Genomic DNA, 27,573 nt, shown 5'->3' on the forward strand with positions numbered 1-27,573 from the left:
TTTAGCAAACTCTCTTAGCCAAATATTGCATCTTTAATCTGAAATTGTTCTGGTTATTGAATCTAGGGGTAGCAGATCTTTCTCTACAATGTGATATTTATTTTTCTGTGATCTAAAATTGTTCTACAGGTATCTAACACATTTCTTGTACTTCTTCAGAAGGAACAGTGTGCTCCGATATAATGATAAGGGAGAATAAAAGTGATTGAATACACTTTGGTAAAAGATTTTTAAAGTACAACATAATACCACAGGAAAATATCACTGTTTTTATGAAACTAATAGAAAATCAGCTACAGTTTAAACACTTTGGGTATCCAGGCAAAAAGATTGGCTTTTAAGGAACTGTTGTATGTATGTATGCATGTGCATATGTATGTATGCATGCAGTTAGCTTTTAAAAATTCCCATACATTGAAAACAGTTTCAGTCGTTTCAGCGAAAATAAATACAAGCAGCAGCATTTTCCCATATTTTTAGCCTATATGTTCTAACAAGAAAAAAACCATAAAATTTAGACAAGCTTAAAGTAATAAAAGATATAATTGTCATACAAAATTCCTATAAATTAATATAGCCTAATTCCTTGCATAACCATGTCATACAAAGAATTGTTAAGCTGAAAGAACTAAGAAGGTCCTTAGAAGACTTACCCTGTACTTGTTATCCCCAATCTGTTCCACTTGAAACCGTTTTGCACATTTACATTTAGCTACCTGCCTCGTTACCTGCAAGAAACCACAACTAGATGATTATTTTACTGATAATACCACATTTCTAAATATTTGTGTAACTGGTAAACTTCAAATTATACAGGAGTGAAAATAAAATTAATTATTAAAGAACATGACCCCAGTAGAATAGAGTGCAATCTAAGAAAGCAGAGGCTGTACCTCATCTTCAATTTTGTCTGCATCTGTGAGAGGCTTGTATGCATCCTTGTTTGGATGAAGAGCTGCTACAAATTCGTAATAGTCAATATATCCGTCACCATCTCTATCAAAAATGTCCGCCACAGCACTCATTTCAAGTCGGCTTGTTGGGAATTCTGTAAGACAAAGGCAACAACAAAAGCTAAGTTTTTTGGCTTTTCAATCCCATTACAATGAAAGGCTTTATCACAAATATTATCAGGTTTTTAGGCACTAGGTGAGAGACAATGCTTATCAAAGAAATAATGACATTCAAAAGAATGAAGGAATCTTTCTGAAAAAACAATCTGGATCTCCAAAGCTACCTAGAAATTGGATTAAAATGACTATCATAGTGTGGCTTGAAGAGAGACACAGAAGCGAGGGCACAGATTAAACTGTAAGAGATATGGTGGTTTTTTTTTTTTCACATTTTGACCTTCGAAGTGCAGAAAATACCACAGATTAACAAGATAAATTGTTAGTGAGGAAAGGTCAAGTGAGAATTTCACTGCTAATTAAATTTGGAATGCAAGGCCTTCCCACTGCAGAAACATGCACGGTGTTTCGTGAAATCCTTCTTTAGATCGAGTTCACAGCAGCAGAATATTAACCCACACAGAGATTCTCTACGAAACGGTCAAAGAAAATTTCAAGATGGTGAACAGGCATTAAATCATGAGTATTTAGCAGTTATAACAAGTTGATACCAACTGAATGAAACGAGTAAGCTGTTTAACCTCTTGGTGCTATCAGGGTTTTTTCATCAATTAATGCAAAACAGCAATGTGCACATATAGTGACTATATTACTGCATTTCCTAAAGCAGGGGGGAAATATATACACTACGATATTCTCCTTTTACTTTAACATGAGAAGCTAAAAGCAGCTCAATTCTGAATCTTCACTGCTCAAAGCAAAAGTGTCTATGATCTGAAGATAAAGGATTATTTTAAGTAGTAGGCCCTTATCTGTTATGAGTCAGCTGCTAAAGGGAAACGTGATCACACACAGACAAGATGTGGAAGGCTTACGTTACCACCAACTGTGCATACCTAAGGAATACCAATTCATCAGGAAAGCTAGGAAAAGTCCCTTCCTAGTCTGATTGCTTGACATTTTGATCCTCATTAAACAGGTATATGAACATGGTCATGGTTCATGGAAACACTGTTTCAGAAATTATATGGTTTCCTTCTATAATTGAAACTATTCCATGTAAGTTCTTTAATAAAAATCATATGATTATATGAACTGATTTTGAAAATTATCTATAGGTTTTATAAGGTACATTTTACTATTCTGACTAATCAATGAAAATTGTTGAAGTGGCTAGTGTACTGTAGGAATGACAATCCGAGTCCAGTGAACTATAAATTAGCCAATAATATAGATGTGACATTTGTAATCTGATTCACAATGTAAAAGAACTAGAAAGAATTTCTAGAATCTAGAAATATTTTCAAGTAAAATAACTATAGTTTAAATGAATCATAATTAACGACTTCAAAAGGGAAATCTGTGACCTTGTAACACAATAAACCGCATAAGGTACACTATTTAGACAGCAAGACTTCATGGGATGTTTGTTCCAAGTTCAACATTAAGTTAATTTTAAAACTTACTTGAAGAAAGAATTCCATCGATAAATTCCTGTCTTGTTATCTTTCCATCCTGATCTTTATCAATCCTCCTAAAGAAGTCCATCACACGAGACTTCTTATGGTTCATCCATCGCATGTATTTTTTCCTCCAAACATCAAAATCAAAGTTGGCAAATTCTCTCAGCTTAATAAAAAAAAGAAAGAACTTTTTTCAGTTGAAATCAATCAATCTAGAAAATCAATGAGATACATCTGCATTCTTTTGAATAATTGGTTCTTTGAGAACATTTTAAACATCTTAACTCTCCTGACATTTAAAATGACAATGTCAACTTTTAAAGCACATTAAAGCATGTGTATCACAGTGTTTTCTATTAGCTGTATCATACAATATAATACAACAGATATGGAAGTTATTTACAGTATCGAAAATTTAATCCAGGGTAAAAAAAAGTATGTATATACTGTACAGTTCTTTTCTGACCTCTTCAAGTCTGTCCAAAGCATCATTAAGTTTTCTTCTTCTTTCCAAGGCCAGAAGCCAGACTTGCTGCCATTTGCTGACTAAAAGGTTTACCCGTGGATTCTTGGTTTCGATTTGCGCCTGGGCTGCTGATGGATATATGCCTGGTGTTGGGGAACGCTTTCCTGTTAAAACATGATAAAATGTGTAAGTCTCACCCAGTTCAAACAAAACAAACATTCACATGAAGGGTACTTGACCTTTCTAAAACTACTCCTTCCTGTCCCAAATAATGAGCCCATATCCTGATATGATTCCATCTAATGGGAGATTTTTTTTTTTTTTTTTTACCATTGCTGGGGAAGGACCACATGGTGGGTGAAGTATCTTTTGTCTAGCCAGAAGCAGCTAGTAGTGGCTGCACTAGTGAAGCTGCACAGGTTAAACAAAATCTTTGCAAATCTCTCAGAGAGATTTTAGAAGCAGGTTCCATGGGTATGTATAAAATACAATGGGTAAGTACATCTAAAAATACAAAAAGCAATTTCCTCACTTGATGATTCACTTTCATTCAACTTCACTGAACACACTTTCTGATTGGATCCATATAATTTCATAGACAGTAAGAGCAAAATTTTGTCTCTACATCTTTATGTAAAAGAAGTTGTTTGCACTTTCAGATAACGGTAGATTTGCAAAAACTCAGCATGTGCACACTCTTGGAAGTTTAATAGCACATGAAAGGCTGCACACTTTAAAAATAGGTATTCAAGAAGTATAGGACAAAATTTAAAAATACAAGTCTGCTATGAGAAATTTCCTCACAATGAAAAATGAGAGATAATTAGAAAAATCAGCCAAGAGAATTTCATCCCATTTTACTAGAAGCTAATCAAACCTATTAGATTATTAGTAATCTGTTATCTTTATAGATAAGAGCAATGGTGTGTGTGACCTGCCCCAAAATACTTCATTACTTACTCCCTGCTCTCCCCTTATCAAGGACAGGAATATGAGATTGTACTGGAGTGGGTTCAAGTGCCTTTCTTTTATAGGTCTTTGTAACTTTATCCACATCAGGTTGTTTTCTGGTCATTTCCTCCATGAATGTCTGCAATCAGATAGAGGTGGTTTTAATCAACAATACACAAAAGTGACCACAGGAATGAAAAACACGTACAACAGAAAACACCAAAGTTACAAGAATGGCACAGAAAGACTGTTATAATGCCAGCCTCACAAAAAGACACAGCTAAAGGTTTTGTGCGCAAGAAAAATTGGCAGTATAAGCTTTTAAGACCACTATGGCCTGGCTGTTAAAGGAAGGCTAAATCTAAAAAACAGTCTGTGTATGGTGAGGTGATGTACAACAGAATTTTGACTCTGAGTACTCAGGTGTTTCTTGCTGTCCAGACTGCAGTTCATAGAAGTGAGACAGCTCTGGTGTGTAAGCTGGGGTAAGCCTATGAGCATTCACTGCACCAGCAGCTCCCTCTGGCACTTCATAAACATATTTTTGAAATCCAATCAGTGAAGCCACACTGCAACACTAGTTCTAAGGCAGCAGCACTATCATGTATTTCATGTGGGTTTATTATTATTGTTATTATCCTTGTTCCTATGGGGAGTTGTAGGTTTGCTTTTAGAACAATGTGGAACTGAATTTTTGTTTGGTTGTTTTTTTACCTCTGTGTTGAATAAACCACAAGCACATCGTACACATACAAACAACTGAGTATCTGAAAAGGGATTCGACTATTAGGAGAGAAAATAGCTAAAGAGATTCACACTTGATTATGAAGCCTAGCTGAGACGTGACCACCATTTGTGGAATGTGTAGGGGACATGTCACTTAACATGCCTTACCTGATGTTCGGCTATAAGTGCTTTAACTTCCTCAATCTCCTGGGGGATAACCTCTTTATCTTTTTCCGTAAGTGTAGTCTCTGCCCACTGCAACCAGGACAGCAAGGCTTCCAGCAATTCCTGGTTAGCAATAAGTCCAGCCAGAGCTCCTGCCAGTCTCTGTTGATGTTGTTTAGCCCATGCTAAGACCTGGATAAAAGAACCAATGCATAAGTATGCGCACATCTGAAATTCTTTAAAATGTATTTAAAACAGCTCTGCTAACTGTAAACCCAGAGCTTCCTCGCAGGCCTGTTCATGTTTGATTATCAAAGGTGCTAGATGTAGTGGCTGATCACTAAAGGTCCTAGGTAACTAGAATTCCCAGTTCAACACCACATTTTTTTCCACAGATATTCAGGATTAGGTGCTGTTAAATGCAGTAAATAGCACATTCAGGCAACATATTAAGAACTTTATCAAACAATGTGTATAAATTAGTGAATCACGCAGGATTTGGTGTCCTCTTCCTCCTGGGCACTCCTGAAGCCATACTTTGCTAACACCAGCATTTTTTTTTTCTTTAAACTTAATATACACAGAAGATACCACCTTATCAGCTGAGAGTGTGGTACACCCTCTGAGACCTACTTGTAGCCACTTAAATCATTTGGAAATCTTCTAGATTAGGAACATGTTCGACTGAAATCCTCCCTAATGCAATCAGAAAATGCTTCAAGTTTGTATTTTCTTTCCTTTCTAACTTTGAAGTTTCTCCCTAAAATCTATTGGCTTTCTTCACGTGGGAAGTGTCAGGCAGTATTTCCTTTAATACATACAAACAAAGAAGCTTGACCATCTGCTTTAGTTCTTAAAGCCCTAGAGGTTTTAAAATAAAACCTAGGGAAGCATGGTATTCACATCCATCACTGTGGGTATTTTAAACGTTTAGTTCTCAACAGCTGGATATCATTTTCTCCCAGTGTAACTACCATGTTAGCTCTCAGCTACGTTCCAGTCAAAGATGGACTGTTGCAGTGAAGATGGCTTGACATATACTGACCTCTTCAAACCTGGCTCTGATGATTGTTATCCAGTGCTTAATGGTGGTGATGGAGTCTGGGTGGCAGATAGCTAGGATAGCTTCTCCCATGCCTGTTGCTTTATTCAGTTCTGCCTTTTTCTCTTCCAGTTTCTTCATAAATTCCTAAACCAGAGGTAAAAATTTCAATTAGATGTTGACAAAATTTGCAAGAGAAATCTTGAGTGCATAGTCTGCAAGGTCACAAGCCTCTCGATCGCTCAAACAGATTCAACTTGCAAGAGGCAAGTTTAAGTTGTCTGAGAAAAGTTTAAAATGTTTAAAAAGCCTATTCCACATGAAGTACTAAATGAAGCTCTAAAATCTTCACCCCAGCTTGCCACTTAAAAGCCCACCATACTGTAAATACTTGAAAGACACATGCCCTTATTAAAAAAAGAAGGAAAATCACAGCATTTTAGAAGTGCTGTAAATCAACTATATGATGGTTAGAGTCATTACTGGCAACATTTCAGATGACTTGGTTTGTCTGTCAGTTACAGTAATTCTTCATTATAAACTACCAAGCTCCTAGCAGACGCTGGAGATGTCCAACTATAATTACATGCTCAGACAAGATGATAGAGGACTTCAGGAGCAGCTATACTAAACTAACACAAATGTGAAAACTCAGTAGCTGACAGGGAGAGACACAGCAAGAACAGGGACAGAGACTGCTAATTAAACAGCTGTTTTCAGAGGCACTGCCATGTGGGAAAAATCTTGTAAAAGCAAAAGGATATTTACAGCTTTAGACATCCAAGCTTATAACCATTGATGTTCCTAGGGAGTCTGGCAGAGGAAAGGGTGGCAGGACCAGAATTGGGTGTGGGGGGGAAAACAACAAAAAAACTGAAGGACTTTTCCCATCCTTTCTATAATTCATATGTCTTTTTTTTTTTTTAATTATTATTACTACAATGGTTTTACTACTCTGTCTATTTTGTTATGTCTAAATGTTGTGTAAGTCTGTCTGTCTTTGTGAGCACCCTTAACTGGAACCGCCAACATCTCTCAGTGCCTAGTGGAAACTTTTTACATTTTAACATCTTTAATTGGGCTACAAAATGGAACCATGTCTCTGAAAGTTTAACTCTTCCTCCCTCCATCCACGAAGGGCTATTTTGGATTCCAGAAATTAAAGATCACCCAAGTCAGATCCTAGAAAATTCAAATCATCTAAACATTGTAAATACAGATTCTACAACAGCTCATAATGACATTATCCTGTGCCTTTATAAAGAAAATACGAACCTATTATGAAATAAAAGTGTAAAAGAAATAATCTCTTCTACCTTGTTGTAAAAGCCTGGAATAGCTAGGCTGTATATTTGCTGTATATTTAAAGAGATTAATTAATAACTGATTTTGACTTAAGCTTAAATTAATGTCAGAGATTAAGATCCAATCACAATAGCAGTCCTTCTCTCATAAAAACGCCTGAGTTCTTACAATATTTCAGTTCAAATTAGTTTTGGAAAAGTCGAGGTGGGTTGCAGTGAGAGATGACCAAAATAAGTCAGGGCCAGGAAGAAAACAGGCAACAACAACATTGTTTTCCCTGCACAACTGTACTAGAATATCTCAAAATCTAAATCTATGACACACTACGTATTAAGCTTTCCCTCAGTAAAGGATACTAATTGTATTGAACTCTGTGGCAGTCCAGTGATACAGACACATTTACAAGAGAGGAGATGGGATGCTTCTCATTAACTAATGCAGTGCATTAACCTACTACACCTCTCAGTCCCTAGAGAGGATGGTGAGTGACAGAAACCTCTCTGCCAGAGATAGTAGAATTCATTAAATCATGTGCAGATTCAAGAACAGAAAATCAGTAACGGGCATAAAGATGGACCATTTGGATAAAGTATCGTCCTGATGAAACCTTTCAACATGTAGCTAGATAAAAATGCATTAAAACTAATTTACAAGAATCATGGTAATAAAAAGAAGATACATTCCATATTTATGTAAATAATGTCATAGTCATACATTTTTTGATATTAATACTGCAGCATTAAAATACGGACATGGTGTTTAATATTATATATTACATTTTCCCTTATTTTCTTTTTTTTCTTCTTGAAAGCTAATGTTATAAGTTTAAGAGGAGAGACAACTCATTCAAGGAAGATTTTGCTGTACGTGCTTATTGAGTGGTAAAGCAGCAGTGCCACAATCTTTCTTAGCTTGACAATTTCTGTATTTCTATTATTTTGCCTTTAAGAAGAAAATGCGGTTGGGAGAACATCTTCTAAAGTCTACTAAAAAAATTTAAGTACAGTATGGCCACATTTAACACTGAGGTTGGTTGTGTTGTGCTAGTGATTATTCTCCCCAGCTGGACAGGGTTTCTCAGAGACAAACTTTGCTTTGGTTTGAGGTTCCAAGTTATGCTTCGGCTTTGGCAGCACAATTTTGAGCTTTTGTACAGAAATATTTTGTTAATCCACCTACATTGCAGAGGGAGAAATTTAAAATGTTTTTTTCTAATGATTTCAGTGGACCTAAGATTTCATTCAGACAGTTCTTTCCTCTGTATTCAGAAGATCAAAAAATTAAATAAAAGGGAACTGATGAAGCACATGTGTAGGAAAGGCAGCTAAAAGACAAATTTCATTGCATTGGAGACAACAGGTTGCTACTGCCAACATTAGTCAGCATACACTGATGCATACATACATTTGGCCAGCTAAAGAATAGCACCCAGTTTCCAGGGCCTTAAATTAAATCTGAAAACTTCTTCAAAACATTGCAGTCTGAGTACCTTGAAAACTCCTTAGTTAAGAACCATTAGACAGTCATACCCTGCATGCACTCCTCTGCGTAATAATATTCCCAAACTTAATTTAAACACGATGCTTTTCCACTCTCAATTTCATAAGTTTTGTTATAACTTTCTTCAGAGCAATGATGAACAAATCCATTACTCGTACAATTTGTTCTATAACACTGTGGGCACTACATTCTTGGTGCTATTACTACTGCACTTACAAGAAGAGTTTTGCATGGGCTTAAATATGCATGTTTGTAGCCTCTTGTTTGGAGAGCGAAAATATGACCTCTATGCTCCTTACTTAGCCATTTTCCCATCTCATTACTGCAAAGTTAGTTTGATGGTCTATAATCTAGTATCTGCAGTACTATGGTACTGCAATATTTCAGTACCTAATGCATGTGAAGCATGACAGCACGCTGTTTCACCATGACAGAAGGTTAATGGATGATAACATCATTCTGCTGACGTTTACAAATGACCTTGAAAGAAAAGTATATGCTGTTTTGCTCAATAGTGCTAAGAAGACAGATACTTTTGCTACTGTAGCAGCCTGTGTTATAGTTGTCAGGCAGCATATTCCAGAGGGGTTTGCATCTGTCTCTAAATGTGTACAGCAACTTTCTAAAGGCCCATTATTTTCTTAGTAAGCCAAGATGACTCAAACAACAACCCAACACCAGTATGGGCACCAAACTGTCAACTTCATTAAATTTCTAGCTTCTCCATAGAAACAGTTGCAAAAACAAACACTGGATACTGGATATGACTATATGGGATAGACTTTGCCTCCTTTCCTTTACTCTACCCTCTAACAGACCTATCAGAATGAAGAGGATCTCTTAATTTTCTTGCTTACCCTGTGCTGGTCTATCAGTGTACGCAAGGCCTCTTCATCATCTGGAAGGACCCCGTGGAAACGAAGAGCCTGCTCCGCCTCTGCCAGCCACTCCAAAAGGACATGGACAACAGAGTGGAATTCTTCTGCCTGTTAAAATACAAGAAGTCACAGTCACTCATGAGGTGATTTGACAGACACACTGCAGCTTACACAAAGAGACTGAGCCCACATTTGGAGTCATTAATCACGCAGCAGTACTGGCACATTAACTTTCCATTAAAAAGTCAATGATATACAGTACTACATTTTCATAACTGTAAAAATATCTCATGCTTCCCAAAAAATATAGGAAGTCTAAAAGCCTGTTCATGCTTTTAGCCATCTGATTTATAGTGTATTTGCAGCTCAGTTGAGAATGTCATGCCTTTACACTGACAAATTACACGGGAGGTGCTTTCATGGAACAACTGGAGTGATGAGAACTGTATTTTCTGCATAGCCTAAATTACCGGTTAAGCAGAATTAATTGACAGCCCGTTGGTGACTGACCCTTTTATGTCTGGAGAAAACAAGAAAGTTCCACCTTTGGGCACAGCCATATTCAGATACAATTAATGTTTGAGGTAGGCTCAGGATTGAGCCTGCTGCAAGACCGGAGAGCTGGGCAAACACAATATCCTGGGAAAAGCAGGACAGGAATTTTGTACATAGTGGATACATCGCTATTGCAGGATCCTCATCCTAGCATCAGCCCAAACTAGTGTATCTTCACAGAGCTGTACATCCATATTATCTCAGGTTTGGAAACAACACAGATGGACCTATTTTTTGGGGATCTGTACCAGCCAATACTGACATATATACACTGTTCTAACTCCTGAGTGCACTCAGCTCAACTCCATTTTTTCTGCAATGTACTTCACTGTGTACTGTAATTGTGCCAATGTAAACAAGTTTTCAGTACCCAAATTTACTTCTTTCCAATAAGGCACGAAGGGCATAAATACGATTGCAATCTCCAGCTTCCTGTGAAGGGGGCATAGTTCTTGATCACCCTTCACGCTTGACTGTAACTTCAGTGATTTCCTTAGATGGTAAGGTCTTTGAAACATTTGCTTTGCATTTGTGGTATAGACTAATAATAACAGCAATAATAAACGCTAGGAGGCATTATTTATGTGCTGTGGTAAAGGGATGGAGACAAGGTAAGCAATGCATAAGCAAGAAAATTAGTATTTTCAAATGAAATTAAAGGAAACAGAATGACATGAAGCGAAAATGAAATTATATTGTTGGCAACTAGACTGTAAGATATTTTCTCTGCTTCTCATAAAGTACACGTAGCACTATTAGTAGTCCTCTACCTGCCGAAGAGCCTGTTCCAGTCGTGTTTGCTTGGATACTGACAGGGCACAAACTGTCTCCCAGCGAGTGCTTAGCTCCTGCATTTGGACTTTGACCCAGGAAGAGTCATCACGACTGCCTTCTATCAGCTCTCTGGCAGAGCGCTTCAGAGCCTGGACACTGCTTGTTCTTTTTCCCAGCTCCTTCTGGAAAACCTAGGCACCATCAAATACATTTGATATGTTTAATTCATTAAGGCATAATTATGTAAAGAGAAACAAAAAACCTACTGGTTAGAAGAAGAAATTGAAACGTGGATTTAGTTCAATCAAGAGTAACTCCATCAAAGTGACTCAAAATGCACAGGTTCTGCTCATTAGATTCCATACGAAGATATTTACACCCTACCCTAGCTTAATAAAACTGGAATATGGTAGGAAAATGTCAGGCTGATCCTGAGAACCCATCCTGATGCAATGCATGGGAAATCTAGCCTCCTTACCACGCTGGCTTTACACTCTTTATCAAAGCAATTGATCTGACACACCAGATTGATGCGCAAGATTGCCGCAGCAGGAAAATATCAGATAAAATGCTAACAATCAAGAGGAAGGTTTAAAATCATAAAAACGGATCTAAAACCCCATCTGGGGGTCTGACTATCGTGCTGTAGATCTCGCCACATATTCATATATTTATGTGAGAGTATGTTCACATTTGCAGATGGAACAAGCTCCAGTTACATAAAGGAAGCTCTTAAAAGAAGATACGACAATTACAGTAAGCCATACCACTGACTATGACTTAGTTGTGATATACAATGGGATTTCGGAAGCAATTCCAGTGTATTTCAGGATAATTTTTATAGACAACCCATGTTTCCAAATACTTTTTTTCACAAGCGACAAAATCTCTTCCTCGCTGAAGTGTCTTTGGATACTTGAAGTCACTGGTAGATCAACAGAGGGACCTTCACCTCATAATCCTCCCAGGCTCCAGAGCTCTGACTGTGTGTAGCCTTTGTAATACCAGTAACTTCAACAGCCGTTTCTTCCGACATACTGATCTGCAAAACTGGGATTTTCAGAGGCACAGTCCTACATCTCTTACTTGCTCCCATCTCCAAAAACACTTCCGTAACAAAATACTGCAGCTTGCCAATGTAGGCTTCCTGGGCCATAGTCTAGTTGTATACTCCCATGCATAACTGAAGCATTGCAACTACTTTTCTCCATGAATATACAGCAGTCCTGCAGGTTTGAAAGGCTGCTGTAGTCATGATGAGTGCACAGGACATTTGGTTGGCATATGTACTAAATAAAAAGCCCTGTCTCCCCCAAAGATTTCCAGTAAAATAATTCTTGCCACCTCTTGCCGACACACACATATTCATAAATGCACACTTGTGATTTTTGACATAATATTCATAAATACACAGGATAGCAGCATTAAATGGAGTATCTCAATGCTAACTGGTGTCAATGAGTCGCTAACAGTTGTTTTCTTCCACGTATGTTTTATAGTATTTTCCATTGCTGATGACATGTTTGTGTTATAAAACTATTCCATGTTTCTAAAAATTACAGAACAGCCAAATAAAAATAGCATTAAAATGCTACACTTACAAACAGCCTAGTAATTAAAAAAGAGTATTTTTGGAATTACCTTGTGATTGTCGATCAGGTTCATCACTAAATCAATGTCTCCATGTACTGGCTGATCTTCCGCTAGCTGAGGTTCAATTTTGTATAACCAGTCAATGAGAGCTTGCAGAGCATCAGTAAATTGTCCTGAAAATAACAGGGCTTCCTCCAGTTTATTTTGTCTGGGGGGCGGGGGGGAAAGAAAAAAATGAGCGCACACACACACACACAAAATAATCATTCATACACTTTAAGAAAACATTTTCAGCATAAAATGATAACAACAAAGAGCTCTAAATCAGTGTTTCCCTTTTTAAGCAGTGGGACCATCACCCCCCACGTTCCAGTCCTCTTCCATATCATCAGGAAAGTATGCACTTCTAGTATTTTACTGCTTTGGCACTCTTAATTATCAAACAAGCTAGCCACTCTGGTTTTACTTCTACACAACAGAAGCCAAAAGAATTCTCCTAAGCCTTTTTCTTATCTGCTGAATAATTAGATTGGTTCTCATTTACCTTTCCACTGATTTTCCACAAATTGTATCCCACTTATCCCTTAGTTCACTCAGCATATCATCAAGTTTCAAATTGTCATCAGCCAAGGTGGTTTTCTCTTTCAAGGAACGTCCAGTCCTATTTGTGGTATCATACACAGAATGTTTGGCACCAAGGGATTTCTGGAATTCCTATATATATGGAATAAAAAGAAAACACCCATATAGCATTAACTGCTTACAGGCCACAGTTAATTAATCTTTGATATATTATTTGCAATGGAAATTGTAAATGTTGCTGCAAGAAAATTTTAAACTTACTGCAAAATTTCTAGTCTGCTAGTGCACCTGAAATTATATGGAGCTTGACACTAGCGGAGTCCCTGCCTTTTGTCTCTCTCTGGGAATGTAGCTCTACGCCTACCGGAACAACTTTGGGAAAATACCTCCTCCAGTGAGAGCAATGATTCCTGTCCTATCATAATATTTCTAAATTTCAGCAAGGGGCTGCCTGGAGAATGTGAAAGAACGGCTACTTTGCGAGCCATGAACCGAGCAGTCTTCACACTACATTTTTACATACTAAGATTTCAAGCCAGTGTAGAGGACCCCAAGGGCTACAAAGGTCATTCTGTTTTAGCTCAGCATGGTCAAGCTGGGAAACCTCCAACCACAAGCATTTAACCCTCCTAATCCTATAACTGGGAAGAATTGTAAGCCAAAAGTATACAGATCCAGGCACAAGAAGCAGCCAGGTGACATGCCAGTAACTCATTTTGGGCTGGAAGCCATGATCACAAGCAGGTTTCTGTGATCCAGGGACTTGGGAAGATGACAGTGTCACAGCAGTTGCATCTGTCTGCCAGCTCTGACAGCTCCTTCTGCCCAGAGCCTCTGGAAGCTTTTCACAGGCACAAAGGTGCACACAGAAACACAGCTCATCTGATACTGCAGAGGAGTTAACCGACTGACAGAGTAAATAATTAAATAAAGAAACACTGCCAAAAGACAAAACCAGTGCTACACAGCAGCTTTTAAATGGTAGCAATGTTTAAAGTGTTTTATTTCACACCTTCATGGACTGCCAGCAGGAAATCAGTTTAAAAAAAAAATAAAAATCACAAGTTTGCTTTAGGAAACTCATATACACAGAATCAAATAAATATTCTCTTTTTTTGGTCACAAAAAATACTAGGCCAAAAGAGCTTTTGCTTAGTGTTTGCTGAAACAGATTTTCATCTGGTTCTCAGAGCAATGTTCAGTATCATCACATCCAGCAAGGAAATGATTACCACTTACAACTTACAGTAATTCCTCAGGGCATGTGAAGATTGCAAGGATTCCTCATGGTCACTGCCGGCACGTGTTGCCTGCTCATCTCCCACTCAAGCTGTTCCCAGCTGGCCTGCACCAACCTGTGCCATGGTAGCTCACAACTCTTCCACCGACTTTCCTTTGTGTCCACATACTCATCTACTCTTTTTAGATGTGAATGTGTGTCAGGGAAAGCTCAAGTGGAATGAAGGTGTCTTAAGTAGGGGGTAGGTATTGGGTTATGCCATGTGGACAGTATGACAACTTTACCTAGGGTGATTCAAGGTTCCTTTTTTAAAACTTGCTCAGTATTTTGCACTGTACTGTCCTTACTTTAGGGTTATTTCAGGATCCAGAGGATCAAAATTTATCAGGAAAAAAAAGAAAGGCAGGCAGCATTTGTATTCAGTATTTTCTTACTGTCCTTTCATTTTCCTCATACAAAACAACAAGGAAACACACTTTAAGAAAGAATACAAACACCATTGTCAAGCTAGAACTACAATAAAAATAAAAATAATTTTCAAAATGAAAATAACCAGTTTTTTATAAAAGTTCTTTCAATACAAACAATATGTCTGTGCTCCTTTTATTTGATGGGGTTTGTTAACTACTTAACACTACATGCACAGTATTACTTGATTTGCACAAGGAAACACAATGAAATTGCTGCCAGAGAAGGATGATACAGGAAAAACAGATTTAAAGGTGAACAAAGGGTTGCAGTCAATTCGTTCTTTGAGAGACTACACACACCACACCGTATCTACTTTCATTTGATTTCACAAGGGTGTAACTGAGAGTAGATTTTGATTTAAGCTGCCAGGAGCAGACAGGCAAGATGAACGAAATCTCAATAATTAACTATCTACCTTCCTTCTAAAGAAGATGGGAACATAGAGATAAAATTAGCCAGGTTCATATAAATGTACTGTAAGGAACATTCAGCTTTAGTACAGGAATGGATTGGGTGACCTAGTAAGGGTTTTTCCATTCCTGACTTCTAAAAACGAGAAAAAATTGCTGATAAACAGACCATGAATAACCCCCAAAAGTCCCTGGCAACACAGTAGATGTGAGCGAGAGAGAAAACATAGTATCTTGGCTTTTCTCTTGCAGGGACTTTTTTTTTTTTTTTTTTTTTTTGGCAGTAAGAACTGGCAAAGAGCAAGTCCAAATTATTGCTTACAGCACACACAGAGCACACATTCAGTTCAGATAGCAAAATCATTAACTAAATGGAGCAAGGAAACCTTCAAGGCTGGACAGAAAAGACAAAGACAGACACAGGGGGTATATGTGGGAGTGGAAGGAAAAGACTCAAAATACAAGGAAGGACATTGCAGTGTTGGGAGGCTTGACAGCTCATTAAAAAACAATCGAGTTGATTTCTTGGGGGGGTTGTTTGAAGTTTAAAGTCACAAAGTTCACAGAACTCCCTCTCCCACACACATTCATCTTTTTCCTCCAAATCGCCAGTTTCAATCCTAATGTCCCTGTGCCACATTCCACCCCATTCCTTAATGAGAAATGAGATTCAAGTAACTCAAGTAGCTATTCTCTGCAGGCATTTTATACGAAAAGAAGCTGGAGAAAAGATATCACTGAGAGAAGCAATGAATCTGCCAAGCCATGTGAGGAAGCTTGGGCTCATAAAATGAACTGCTGCAGGTATAAAGAACAAGTGGGATTATCAAGTTTAACATTTCAGAAGAGGGGAGGTGAATAAAGGTAGAGAGTCAAACCTCAGGACCTGAAAGGACCTCAAAGCAAAGTCACAATATGTTGACTGTACTCATGAGGAGTTTGAACTTGATATAAAGAAAAGAGAGGAGTGGAAGGCTTAAAAGATTCATGGAGTCAGAGAAGACAAGAAAGACTATCTTAACAGAAAGACTTTTTTTTCCCTAAATTCCCATCGCTGACTTCAAATTCTGGCAACTGCAGCAATCCCAGAACAAAGTGAAATTGCAGAGTTAGCATAACAGAACGTTAATGTAGGTTTTATCTTAAAGCTTTAACAGCAAACATAGGTAAAACTATTTTTGCTTGACCAACAGCCAACTTTCCCATATTAAAGCAGAATATTTTCCTGGTTGATAAACAATACTTAAATCATCATGTAAACTGAGAGATCATTAAAATACAAAGCAGACTGATGCAGTAACCAATCATTAATATACATGGCAAAACTTGTCGGAGGTAAAAGCAATCATCAGAAGCTACACTGAGAGGGGAAAAATTAGATATGCAAACCCTTGGGGATATTGTGCAGAATGAAGAAATAGAAGTAAATGGAGAACAATAAGACTGACATGAAAAGTCAAAATAAATGTATGCCAAAATGTAGAAAAATGAGTGACCTTTCAACACACTGTCTCTGATGAAACTGCTCCAAGATAAATCTTGAGACACAGTCTGTCTCTGAAGATTCTACCACTCACCCACTCGATCCTCAATAACACATTATTCTAGGCTGTTTACAAAAGTAAAAATGAAGTAAAGACTTCTTCCATCTATCCTTTTGCTCTGCATCCGATGGAACTACAGAGCTTTTACATTATCATTATTTGTTTGAAAAGCCAGGTCAATTGGGGAGATTTTTACATTTTCACCATTAGTAGCTGGGTTTGTGGAAGGCTGGTCCTGGAATTTTGAATCCTATGAAGAGAAACAACCTTTGCTACTAATGGTGTCATTGTACTTTCTAGAGGATTTAATTAGTATTTCCACTTGACATAAGAAGCAACTGCCAATCAAAATACAGGATTATTTTTCAGTTTTGAAGTGGTCCTGTAGTATTAAAAGGAAAATCCCAACCCAAATAATTGGATGGTAAAATTGTGGTTTAAGGACTGAAAAAAGCCTGTAATAAAACCTCTTCAGAGATTCCTATTCTGAGATAGTATTAGTTTGTTTTTTAAAGTTTCCATGGTGCTGTATTATTATGTCTTTCCTCTTCATAGTTAACCATTCACCCTAGATCAGGTACTGTGAAAAGTTTTTTTTTTTTCACTCCCCACCTGTAACACAACACCATTTAATTTGATACTAATAAGCACTCCATTGTAGTGAGGCCACAAATCTACTTCCTTTGCTGACTGAATAGTACAAGGCTGACAGACTTACCTACATCTCACTGGGCACTTTGCACTTCATCACTTATGACTCACCTTATGCTGTGCAAGCTGCATCTTTATTTTGTCAGGGTCATTTGCAATTTCAAGGTCTGAGTCCAAAGATTTTTCTGACTCTTCTAGCCATTCCATAAGTTTGTGCCAGGCTTCATGGAACTGCAGGAAAGTGAGATTTGCATGGATTTTAAAATTCACTGGTTTATAAAATAGTCCAAAAACATTAAACCCCAACCAATTCTCTACAGGCCAAACAAGTACTCTGCAGACTTCGGAAAGATTTGGTGCGCTTTTTCTCCCTGGTCTCTCAAACAGGGACTAGCCCGACCATGTGTCCGCTGGACTTACCTCCCTTCTCCCAGGTGAATCAGCAACCTTTTAGGTACCTGATCTGCACACATAGTATGCATCTTTCAAAGACATATTGGTAACTTCTGTTGATGTGTTGGTCATTTAGATTCCTACATTTTTAGTAATGAATAGTAAATACAGCAAGAATGGGGCTTAGCTATCACCTATATGGGACAACAGCAGTAAATCACTGGGGAAAAATCCCATCTGGATGACTGCCCAAGATCTTCCTTGGGACGCTCATAAATGCTCTCATTATATCAAACGCTATCTTGACGGGCAAGGAACAGATCCTTGATCTTCCTTCCTGTCTCAACAAAAAGAATGCTTCAGGGAAGGAAGCAGGGAAAGACCAAAGATTCAACCAGTTTTCACAAAGCAGCATCCCTTTGGGATTCAATTTTTCTAAGCTGGTCGTTTCTCTCTCTGCATCCCTTAAAAATTCTTCTTGTCCGGGCTGCCTACACATGAAAGCACAAGGAACTAGTTCAGAAACCTCTCAAGGTTCCTGGAACCTGTTGTTCAGGGCTGTGGATCAGGCCTTGACACCAGTACCCTTCAGTACTCCTTCCCTGCTCTGTATAGATAGTTGTTATCCTAAAGTAATAACTTATTGTATTCAGCTCTGTAAATGGGTATAAAGATGAAATCCATCTCATTGCAGAACTGCTGTGTGTGTGAATGCTGAAAAATAAATAACATTTGATCGGCTTATGTGCTAATTTATTGCTCAGAAAAGTTCTTACTCTATGAGCTGAGTGGCGGTAGCAGTGAACATGGGAATGTGGTTTGGCTGTGAACATGACCAAATCTTGAATGGTCATGTTCACTTGAATAAAAAGAAGCTAGAACTTCCTATTGATGTTTAAACAGATTACATTCCTCTCACACATTTTGCATCTTATCACCTATGTTCCTCAATGAGAGGAACATGAATCTAACGAAAAAAACATGAACGCTCCCTGGTGAGGAAAACTGTGTAAAAAAAAACCTCTCCAGGTTTTTAAGGAAATAAATGCAGATATCTTACCACACAGAAGATATTAGTCTAGTAACTAACATCAGGGACTGAGGAAGTGATGAGTATTAATCAGGGCACAACGTAAACCCAAGAAGAAAATACTAAGGAATACTCCCACCAATTAGTGAAAGGGGTTCATCACATTCTTTAAAATACAAGATGTTGACTGTGAAACTTCTTTTTGAGGACAGATGGCACTAATATATATCTGGAAGCCATACTGTAACTTTCTTCTTTCAGACTATGCTGTATTGCAGACAGAAGTCACTGCTCAGGTTGAAAATGACGCTTTCACCTCCCAAATGAAGTGCTCTATGATTGAATCACAGCAATTGCTCCACTAACTCAACAGTGTCTGTTACACTAAACCAAGACTTACTTGAAAGTGCTTTAAAGCACCATATTCTTCAAGAGTCTGGATGTAATTACAGCTGAGTTCAAAGAGTTGTACAACAGCTGTTGTCCGATTACCTGTTTGGCTCTTTTCCTTGCATCATCCAAAGCTCTTCCCCTTTCAACTAAGCGTTGAACTACTTTTTCCCATCGACTCTGTACACTAATCAGCAGATTCTTAATAAGGACAACATCCTGCTTCTGGCTGAAGTATTTCAAATGGGTTCCAGTTTTGTCCAGCTCTATGATCTGATCTCGATGAGAATTCACTTCTGTGGCAAAAACCTTGGAAAAAAGGGAGAAAATTACTGAGTACTATGTTGCTCAAGCACTGGGTAAACACTGAAAAAAACCAGTCTGATAAAAAATTATGTAGCGAGAAAGACAATAAAATATAATTTTAAAACAAATTAAATGTTTCTCCTAGTGCCAGCGTTACAGGGTTCATTTGGACATTGTTAAAGTATCTTCACAGAGTGGGAGAAAAACATTACACATCTGTTTCTTTACATACCTTGTGTTCATCAATTTGAAACAAGACCGTGTCCAAGATAAGACTTGGCCGAGAAGCTGCAGTTAGAGTTTGCTCAGCCTGAGTAAGCCAATTGATGAAATCTTGAAGCGAGTTGTGGAACTCCATTGCTAAATTGAGGGCTTCTTCCAATTTGGCCTGTAAAGATACGTCATACTTTAATAGCAGTTGATATTGTGCCAGGGCTTCAGCCAAGTAAACCATTTTAGTTCAGCATTTTGGAGTAAACCATTTTAGTTCAGCATTTAAAAACATTTTTCCAACTCAAAGTTTCTGAATTTTAAAATAACAGCCTACATTTAAGCATATTAAAGGAGATGGATAGAAGAGTAACAGTAAAATTATGTACGATAGATGAGTAGAAAATACAGCACCTAGTATCAAGATCCAATTTTCCACATTAGAAGATTACATCTTCTACTACTTAATCCTAATGGGACATATGGATTTATCAATTTCAATACAAAACCAGTAGAATCTCAGAAATCTAAGATGGCAGTGCATTTGGAAGAGCATCAAAGAGGTCATCTAATTTATTCTCTTGCACTAAACAACGAACAAGTTTGCCTTAGACTACTTCTTTTTAATAAAGCCCAATTGTCATTTTGGTTGCCTGAACCAAGACTAAATTTGAATACAGAATTTTTGTTGATCATGAGATAGCAGTCAGAGATTTTCAAACAATCGCACTGCTGGCCTAGCTGAATACTCCAACCTTACAGCTTCCTGCAAGAAGGTGCTCATGTTGGGTATCAATGAGTTTGACATTCTTATATTATACAGTTACCTTAATAGACACCAGCATTCTTACTTTAAATATAACTAAGTTGTGAGTTAAATATTTGTGCTTTATACATATCACGGTCATACAGAGAGTTCCTCTGTTTATAATTATTGATATTTTCCATTGTTTGATTGAGGTAGAACAAATGGACTATACTCCGTGAAGGAATGAAAGTAAAATAAAATTAATAATAAGAAAACGTATGTTGCATATCAGTGAAATCATTGATCTACATTAGAACAGAAGGTAGTCACTTGAAGTAAGTGGCAGAAGGCCAAGAGTTTGGGAATTTTACGAAAAATAATGGAAAAAAGCTAGGAAAATTAATGCAGCAATTCTGTACTGAGAGAGAGATAAACTTGAATGATCAAATAACTTTATTCACTCTCTCATGTCTATGATTACTGTAATAAAAACTGGAAAAGCCCTCGTCCTACCAAATGAGCATTATCAGTATCAGTTAACGTATTTCTATGGAACAGACTTGTGTCATTCTCACCCATCCTCCCCCCAGTTATGGATAATCAACTTCTTGAATCCCATTATTCCCAGTACTTTCTGTACATACCAATGAATTCTGCATAACTGTCTCTACAATTGATTCTAAATCTAAAAGATCAAGCAAGTATGCATGCATAAAAACACTGAACATTAACATCCTTAAATACATGATTTACACTTCTATTTTTATGTAAAAACACATACTTTTCTTTCACTGAGCTTTGTTTGTACCGATTCCCATTTTTCTTTTAAGTTATTTATGTCCTGCTCGACGTTTGTTTCAGCAGACTCTGGGCATCTTGCAAGCATCTGCTGGCCCTTCTGCATTAGACACTTATATGTCTCTTCTTTGGCTTCAAAGGCAGCACAAAGTTCCTAAATAAAGAAAGCACCAAAAAATAAGCCAGGTAGAAATTCAATACTCTTTACAAATGCTAGTGTAATATTTATTCCTCCCCCAACATTTAGTGGGTATGATTAAGACTAATAAAGGAAACATATGTAATTAATAAAAAGCCAAATGAGCAAAGAAAGGGCCCAATTCTTCAGGAAATTGTCTGTCAGATGTTTTCTCTGAGATCCAAAGCTTGGCAAAGAAAGTACTATGCACTTATTGCACAAGATTTGCTATAACTTGGTTGGTTTAAAGTCCATCTGTAGCTGAAACACAAAAAGTGTCAGCATTACACAGCGCGCTGAAAGCCCAGACCTATCCAATACACCTTCAAAAGTGGGTGGGACAACTTGGGAGGGCGGCTTTATTGTACATAGTCTCTTTTGTTTTGTCTGTATCTTCCTTCACTGGCTAGGCATGAGCACTGAAGACATTTTACACATACAAAGCAAGCTGGAAGAATAACGGTAACAACTGTTTTACGTGCGAACTATTCTAGTAACTATTCTTTTTCAACCATGTTAAAGATGAGGTGGCAAGAGACTGGAAGCTCCCATGCATCCCTCTGACTCAAAAGAGCAAGTTCAATATTTGTAACAGACGACTCAAAATGTACCAACAAAGTTGCTGCAGACTCCCAAATACGGAACACCTTCCAGGAGATGATCAGTAAGCTCCTTGCAAATAGGAGGAAAATAACTTTTTCCTCTGATTCCCAGGACAAGAGCCCAAAGCCAACATTTTCTTTGGGTTAAGAGATACTGTACACAGGGTTGTACCTGAACACAGAGGAGGGCAAAGCAGGAAGCAGGTTCAACCATAAGCTAAGATTTTAACAGGACAAAAAGCTTCCTTGCTTTCTTTCTGAGGACTATGAAAAGTGGTGTCACCTAGCCTGCTTCCTCCTATGCTCCCAACCTCCCTACAATATTTCTGGTTTCCATAACTCCCCAGAGCATCTTATTTTACTGCAGCACAAGAACCCCTCAGAAGTAAACATAGAGAGCACAGCACAGGTGAGACACGGGCACAGCAGAAGTGGCCCCAAAGACTGGGGCTGGGCTCAGTCTAAGACAGGGGCTCATCACAGCGGTTAACTCTGCAGTACAGTCACACTCTTAAGAGGGCAGGAGCAATTAAAGTTATTTTAAAGGAGGAACTGAGAAAAACAGTTGTTTTAAGAAAAGAAAAGAAGAGGGATGTTCTGAGCAGCACTGGGGCAGCCAAAGAGGCCTCTTTTTAAGCCCCTTTCCTGCTGGTGTCCTGTAATGTCTCTTCATATCTTTTGTTTTCCTGGAGCTGCCTTGGCTGGAAATGCTGCCCAATCTCAACTCCATTTGTGCGCTGATTATGATTGAGGGCTCTTTTATTCATATCTGTAGAAACAGACCTTATACTCAAGAAGATGGTTCATAATATTATTTCCAATGAGAAACAAATCACAATTGTCCTGGTTTCGGCTGGGATGGGGTTAAATTTCTTCCTAGTGCTGTGTTTTGGATTTAGTACGAGGAGAATGTTGATAACACAGAGATGTTTTCAGTTGTTGCTAAGTGCCCTCCTGGTCCAAGGACAGCTCCCGTGCCTACTGACTGAGCTAGGTACACAAGGTGGGAGGGAACATAATCAGGACAGCCAGCCCAGCTGGCTAATGGGGTATTCCATACCATGTGAGGTCATGCTCAGTATATGAATGGTAGGCGTGATCCAGGAAGTACCGATTGCTACTTGGTTATTGGTCAGTGCGGGTGGTGAGCAATTGCATTGTGCATCACTCATGTTGTATATTCTATCATTATTTATTATTTTCCCTTTTCTGTTCTATTAAACTGTCTTTATCTCAACCCACCAGTTTTTCTCACTCCTACCCTTCCGATTCTCTCCCCGTCCCACTGGCGGGGCAGGGGGAGTGAGTGAGCGGCTGCGTGGTATTTGGCTGCCTGCCAGGTTAAACCACAACAACAATATAGTGCAAAACTTTCTTCTTCCATTACATGTCACAAATTAACATGGTTTGTATCACTTAGGGGCAAGTCTGAATTTGGAACTTATGATAAATAGTACTCAACATGACAAGTGGCCTCAACATTTCAGTTGGAAAAAAAAAAAAGGAGAATTTACACATAGCTGCACAGATGCAACTAAACTGAAATCAAGCCCTATTTTTTAAGGGTTATATACATTAAAGGATAACAAGTCAATGCCTGCAGTTGTACGATGGCCTACAACATGGTAACAATCTGTTAAAATGTACACATACAGTTAGAAAATGATTGTACATATACAGTACATATTACTGGGGACACATTCACATTTGTTCCAACTATAATACTACATTCAATTTAAAGATTCTTTAACTAATCAATCTGTAAGTGTAATAAGTATAGAGAATTTGCATAGTAAAAGAACGTATCAAAGAAAACCCTGAAATTTTCCAGGGGACATTTTTTGGTCTTGACCTGACTTTAAGTCCAGGATGAAAAACAGAAAGAGCTCCACTGACTCTCTTAGAATCGTGATTATGCCCCACCCTCACAGGAGGGGGGGGGGGGAAGCCTTTTTTTAAAGCTATAACAATGCAGCATTCTAATGGAAACTGTGTCAGGCATATTCGAGTTCAAGGACAGTTCAGTAAATATCACTCTTACATCTGAGCCAGGAGGTCAGGAGTTTAGATCACTGGGTTTGGGCTTATATCCTGGTCTAACAGCACAGCATGATTTTACATAAATGGAGCACTATGAACCACTTTCCTTTGAGGTAAGAGATAAATTTTAAGTGTCTTTTTTTAAGCTCTATGGTTCTATGCGGGTGGAGAAATCCATACAATGTTTCATAAAGAGAAAGAAAGGGAAGGAAGGGAATAAATCAGGCATCCTGATCAGTTTGCCATTTCTAATTAAAGCAGAGTCTCTATATGAGCCAGTAGTCCTTATTATCTGTGCTAATGATGACTTTAATGTCAGCTTTGGTTAGATAAAGAATAAAGGATCGAGTCTCTTAATTCAAGGTCCAATGAATGTGGATCACTTTTAGATTCATCTTCATATTGTAGAAAAAGCATAAATATAGTTATGGGGACAGAAGGGAAAAGAAGAAGAGGAATCACTGAAAAATCTGCAAACACTTTCTGTTTTTCTTTCTCAGAATAAGGATGCAAAAGTTCATTTATTTCTGTCTCAACACTTGGGCATCTCCCAAGTGACTACTTTTCCTACATTGAAAATAACAGTATTGTTTTGAAGGCTATTAAAATTTTTTAAGATACTGTACAGACATTGTGATATATAGAACATGCTCTGTATTTACCATAAACACTCTTGAAAGATAGATAGTCCTGAAATGCGATTTGCAAAGCATTCTAATACTGATACTTACCATATGGGTATTAAGCTGCTCTCTTGCCGTTTCTGGTAAGCCTCCAACAGGTTTTGATGCCAACAGCTGACGTTCAGTGTCTGTCAGCCATTGCTGCATATCTTCAACTTCACCATGGAAACCTTGGGCCTAAATTATACCATATCATTTTAGAGCTTACTTAAATGTTCTCCATTCTAATACTAGCTCAGATGCAGAAGTATACTGGCAACAGATTTAATCAGGTATTTGCAATAATCAAAGGAAACGAAAGGAAAAAAAAAACAAAGGAAAAAACCAAACCAACCCAAAATTTAAACTAGCTCAATCCAATCTGAATGATAAAAACAAAAACAAAACCCATGGAAATCTTGAAAGCCGGCTAAATGAGCAACTGTGAGATCAATGTTTTCCCTGAATAATATACCTATACAGAAATTTCATCCTTTTAAAATACGCAGACCAAAAGCTGAAGTCTTGATTCAGCACTATAAAAGACAGTGGCCAGCTGTAGAAGATACAGCTGGATTCAAACTTTCTCCAAATTCAGGAGTGTCTGCGTTATGGTTTTGATTTAGGCCAACTTCTAATACACGCATCTATGTATTTCATGTAAAAAGACACTTTTTCTGAGTTATCTCTTTATTTGATCATTTCCTGTTCACCTGGATCAAGGCACTGTCCAGCTGCTGTTTCCTTTGTTCTGTTTTTTCCAACACGTTTTGCCAGCGCTGATTCAGAAGTTCCAACTTGCTCCGTAAATTACTTGCTTCTTCAACAGCACTTGATTCAATCAGGTCATTTCCTGCTTTCTTAACTGCTTCCACTGTAGATTGATGAGCTAAAACATCATTTTGTAGCACCTACAATGGTAACATAGTATGTATGACTGGCCATGTTGATAAGTTATTGAATGAAGGCAATTACAGTGACTGAGCTAGTTCTAATCCAGTGACAAGGCAACAGTTTAACATCAGCACAGGTATTAGCAATTAAAGCTAATAACTAAGGTCTCATCAATCAAAAGCAGTAACAGACCATTCTCAAAACTGCTCCATTTTATTTTTGTATCTTGGAAAAAATAATATATTCCTTCTGAATACATATATTTCTTTCTGAAATTATGAAAGGTTTCTGATACTGCTAGTGAAGAATTATTTCTTCACTTTCCTTAATTTACTACATACTTTTCTTTAATAGGATTTTTCTTTCGTTTTGAGGGTGAGGTGTGAAAACAGTGTTATATATAGTAGTGCCAATTGCTGGTGGAGCAGTAGTCTAAGGAGAGAGGAGAGAGAGGGACAAGAATACTATTTGCCTGCTATGCCATACAATAACCTGACTGCCATGACGTTTTTTCATGCATTTCAGGTCTACAACTCGTCAGGCTACCAGGACACTTCAGCTGTGCTAAAAGCTGGGGAATGATTGTAATACCAACATCACAAGACCTCCTCCATCTGGTTGAAAACCTGTTATCACCAGCCACAGTAAAACCATAAAATGCAAAAAGTACATTTGGGAAAAGGATGCTGTTTTCAGAAAGATTTTAAAAAAGAAAGAAAAAAAAAAAAAAAAAGATAATGCTTTAAAATACCAGAAATAAAGAACAGAAAAAAAGAATATGCAAAATGGTTGGGAAGGGAATGGTAAACCCCATCTAAGAAATTCAAGTTTATGACTGCTGTCTTCCATGGGGTCTGGTTCAAACTCACCTCCCTCAAAATGCTAGCATATGGAAAAAATATAAAGCTAAATACAAAGGAACTTTTAAATAAACTATACAGAGCACTTGATGAAACAGCAAGTCACAAGCAGCCCTTGTATACAAAATGTGCATCACATTTGCTTTCATTCTTCTAAGCTAAGCACTGGAAGATACTCATTTTATTTTCCTAACAGGGCGAAAAAAAAAGGGATATTCACAGAAGCAGATGCATCTTATCCGTTCCTTCCTGCTGAGGCTCACTAAGAACAAGGTCTATTCTTTCCAAAGCTATTCAAGAGATGGATGTTTTTCCAGGCTACCACAGGATGCACTACTATGTGAACTTTCTAACCTATAAGCTCTGTTTTATGAAAAGGAAGTAAATTTGTTCATGTGTTTGCTGAACTCCTTCAGCACTGAAGGTAGATGAAGTCATAAACGACGTCTGGATGCTTCTTCAGTAGTAAACCACTTCCGTTCGATAAGAATATAAAAGGTTCATGGAGTGGAAGCTGGATTTGTAAATTTTTTTTTTTTTTAAAAGGGCCTATTTTTAACAGTAGTCACACAGGGCATATAGATATTTTACTCTGCTCAAGTTCCAACTGACCACAAAAAAGGCTTCAGAAGCTGCATAGCTGCATTACCACAAACAATGAAAATGCCTTAATTACCTGTGTACTGTCAATTTCAATCAATTCTCTCTAAATCCAAAATGGACTCGGAATACTTTTTACATCATATGCAGGCCAAAAATTAAATGGCAGACTTAAAGGAAAGGAGAGGATTTATGAGGTTAGTTTGAAATCTTCAGGCCTAGAAAGAACACATCATCATGAACAGCCCCGAGTCACACAAAGTAGAGAAGATCTCTTGCTCCTGGGAGATTCTCTTCAAAATAAAGGCACAACGGAAGCATTCTTCCATGGGCTCCAAAGTCACAATACTCAGTAAAAATACTAAAAAAAAAAATTAAAAAATTAACCCTAAATTGTATGTAACAAAGAGAAAAAGATGGGGGCATGGATACCCCTGAAGTTTGCTGAGATTTTCAGAGAAGCATTCTTTGTGTTA

At 37.8% G+C, this 27,573-nt stretch overlaps 1 protein-coding gene across 5 annotated transcripts in view; it reads right to left on the reverse strand.

Annotated features, from left to right (window-relative positions):
* DST (dystonin) overlaps positions 1 to 27,573 on the reverse strand; it is a 313,438-nt gene that overhangs the window by 12,813 nt on the left and 273,052 nt on the right. For all 5 annotated transcript variants that reach the window (XM_075145250.1, XM_075145248.1, XM_075145253.1 and 2 more), the window contains 17 exons: positions 25,457 to 25,654; positions 24,813 to 24,941; positions 21,245 to 21,415; positions 19,738 to 19,893; positions 19,302 to 19,508; positions 17,498 to 17,617; positions 13,033 to 13,202; positions 12,537 to 12,696; positions 10,892 to 11,086; positions 9,546 to 9,674; positions 5,887 to 6,030; positions 4,845 to 5,033; positions 3,960 to 4,089; positions 3,000 to 3,163; positions 2,537 to 2,699; positions 894 to 1,048; positions 654 to 728 (listed from right to left, as the gene is read on the reverse strand). In XM_075145250.1, the coding sequence (XP_075001351.1) occupies positions 654 to 728; positions 894 to 1,048; positions 2,537 to 2,699; positions 3,000 to 3,163; positions 3,960 to 4,089; positions 4,845 to 5,033; positions 5,887 to 6,030; positions 9,546 to 9,674; positions 10,892 to 11,086; positions 12,537 to 12,696; positions 13,033 to 13,202; positions 17,498 to 17,617; positions 19,302 to 19,508; positions 19,738 to 19,893; positions 21,245 to 21,415; positions 24,813 to 24,941; positions 25,457 to 25,654 (2,655 nt within the window). The remainder of the gene's footprint in view (positions 1 to 653; positions 729 to 893; positions 1,049 to 2,536; positions 2,700 to 2,999; positions 3,164 to 3,959; positions 4,090 to 4,844; positions 5,034 to 5,886; positions 6,031 to 9,545; positions 9,675 to 10,891; positions 11,087 to 12,536; positions 12,697 to 13,032; positions 13,203 to 17,497; positions 17,618 to 19,301; positions 19,509 to 19,737; positions 19,894 to 21,244; positions 21,416 to 24,812; positions 24,942 to 25,456; positions 25,655 to 27,573) is intronic.

This window comes from Calonectris borealis, chromosome 3, assembly GCF_964195595.1.
Source record: "Calonectris borealis chromosome 3, bCalBor7.hap1.2, whole genome shotgun sequence".
Taxonomy (NCBI): domain Eukaryota; kingdom Metazoa; phylum Chordata; class Aves; order Procellariiformes; family Procellariidae; genus Calonectris; species Calonectris borealis.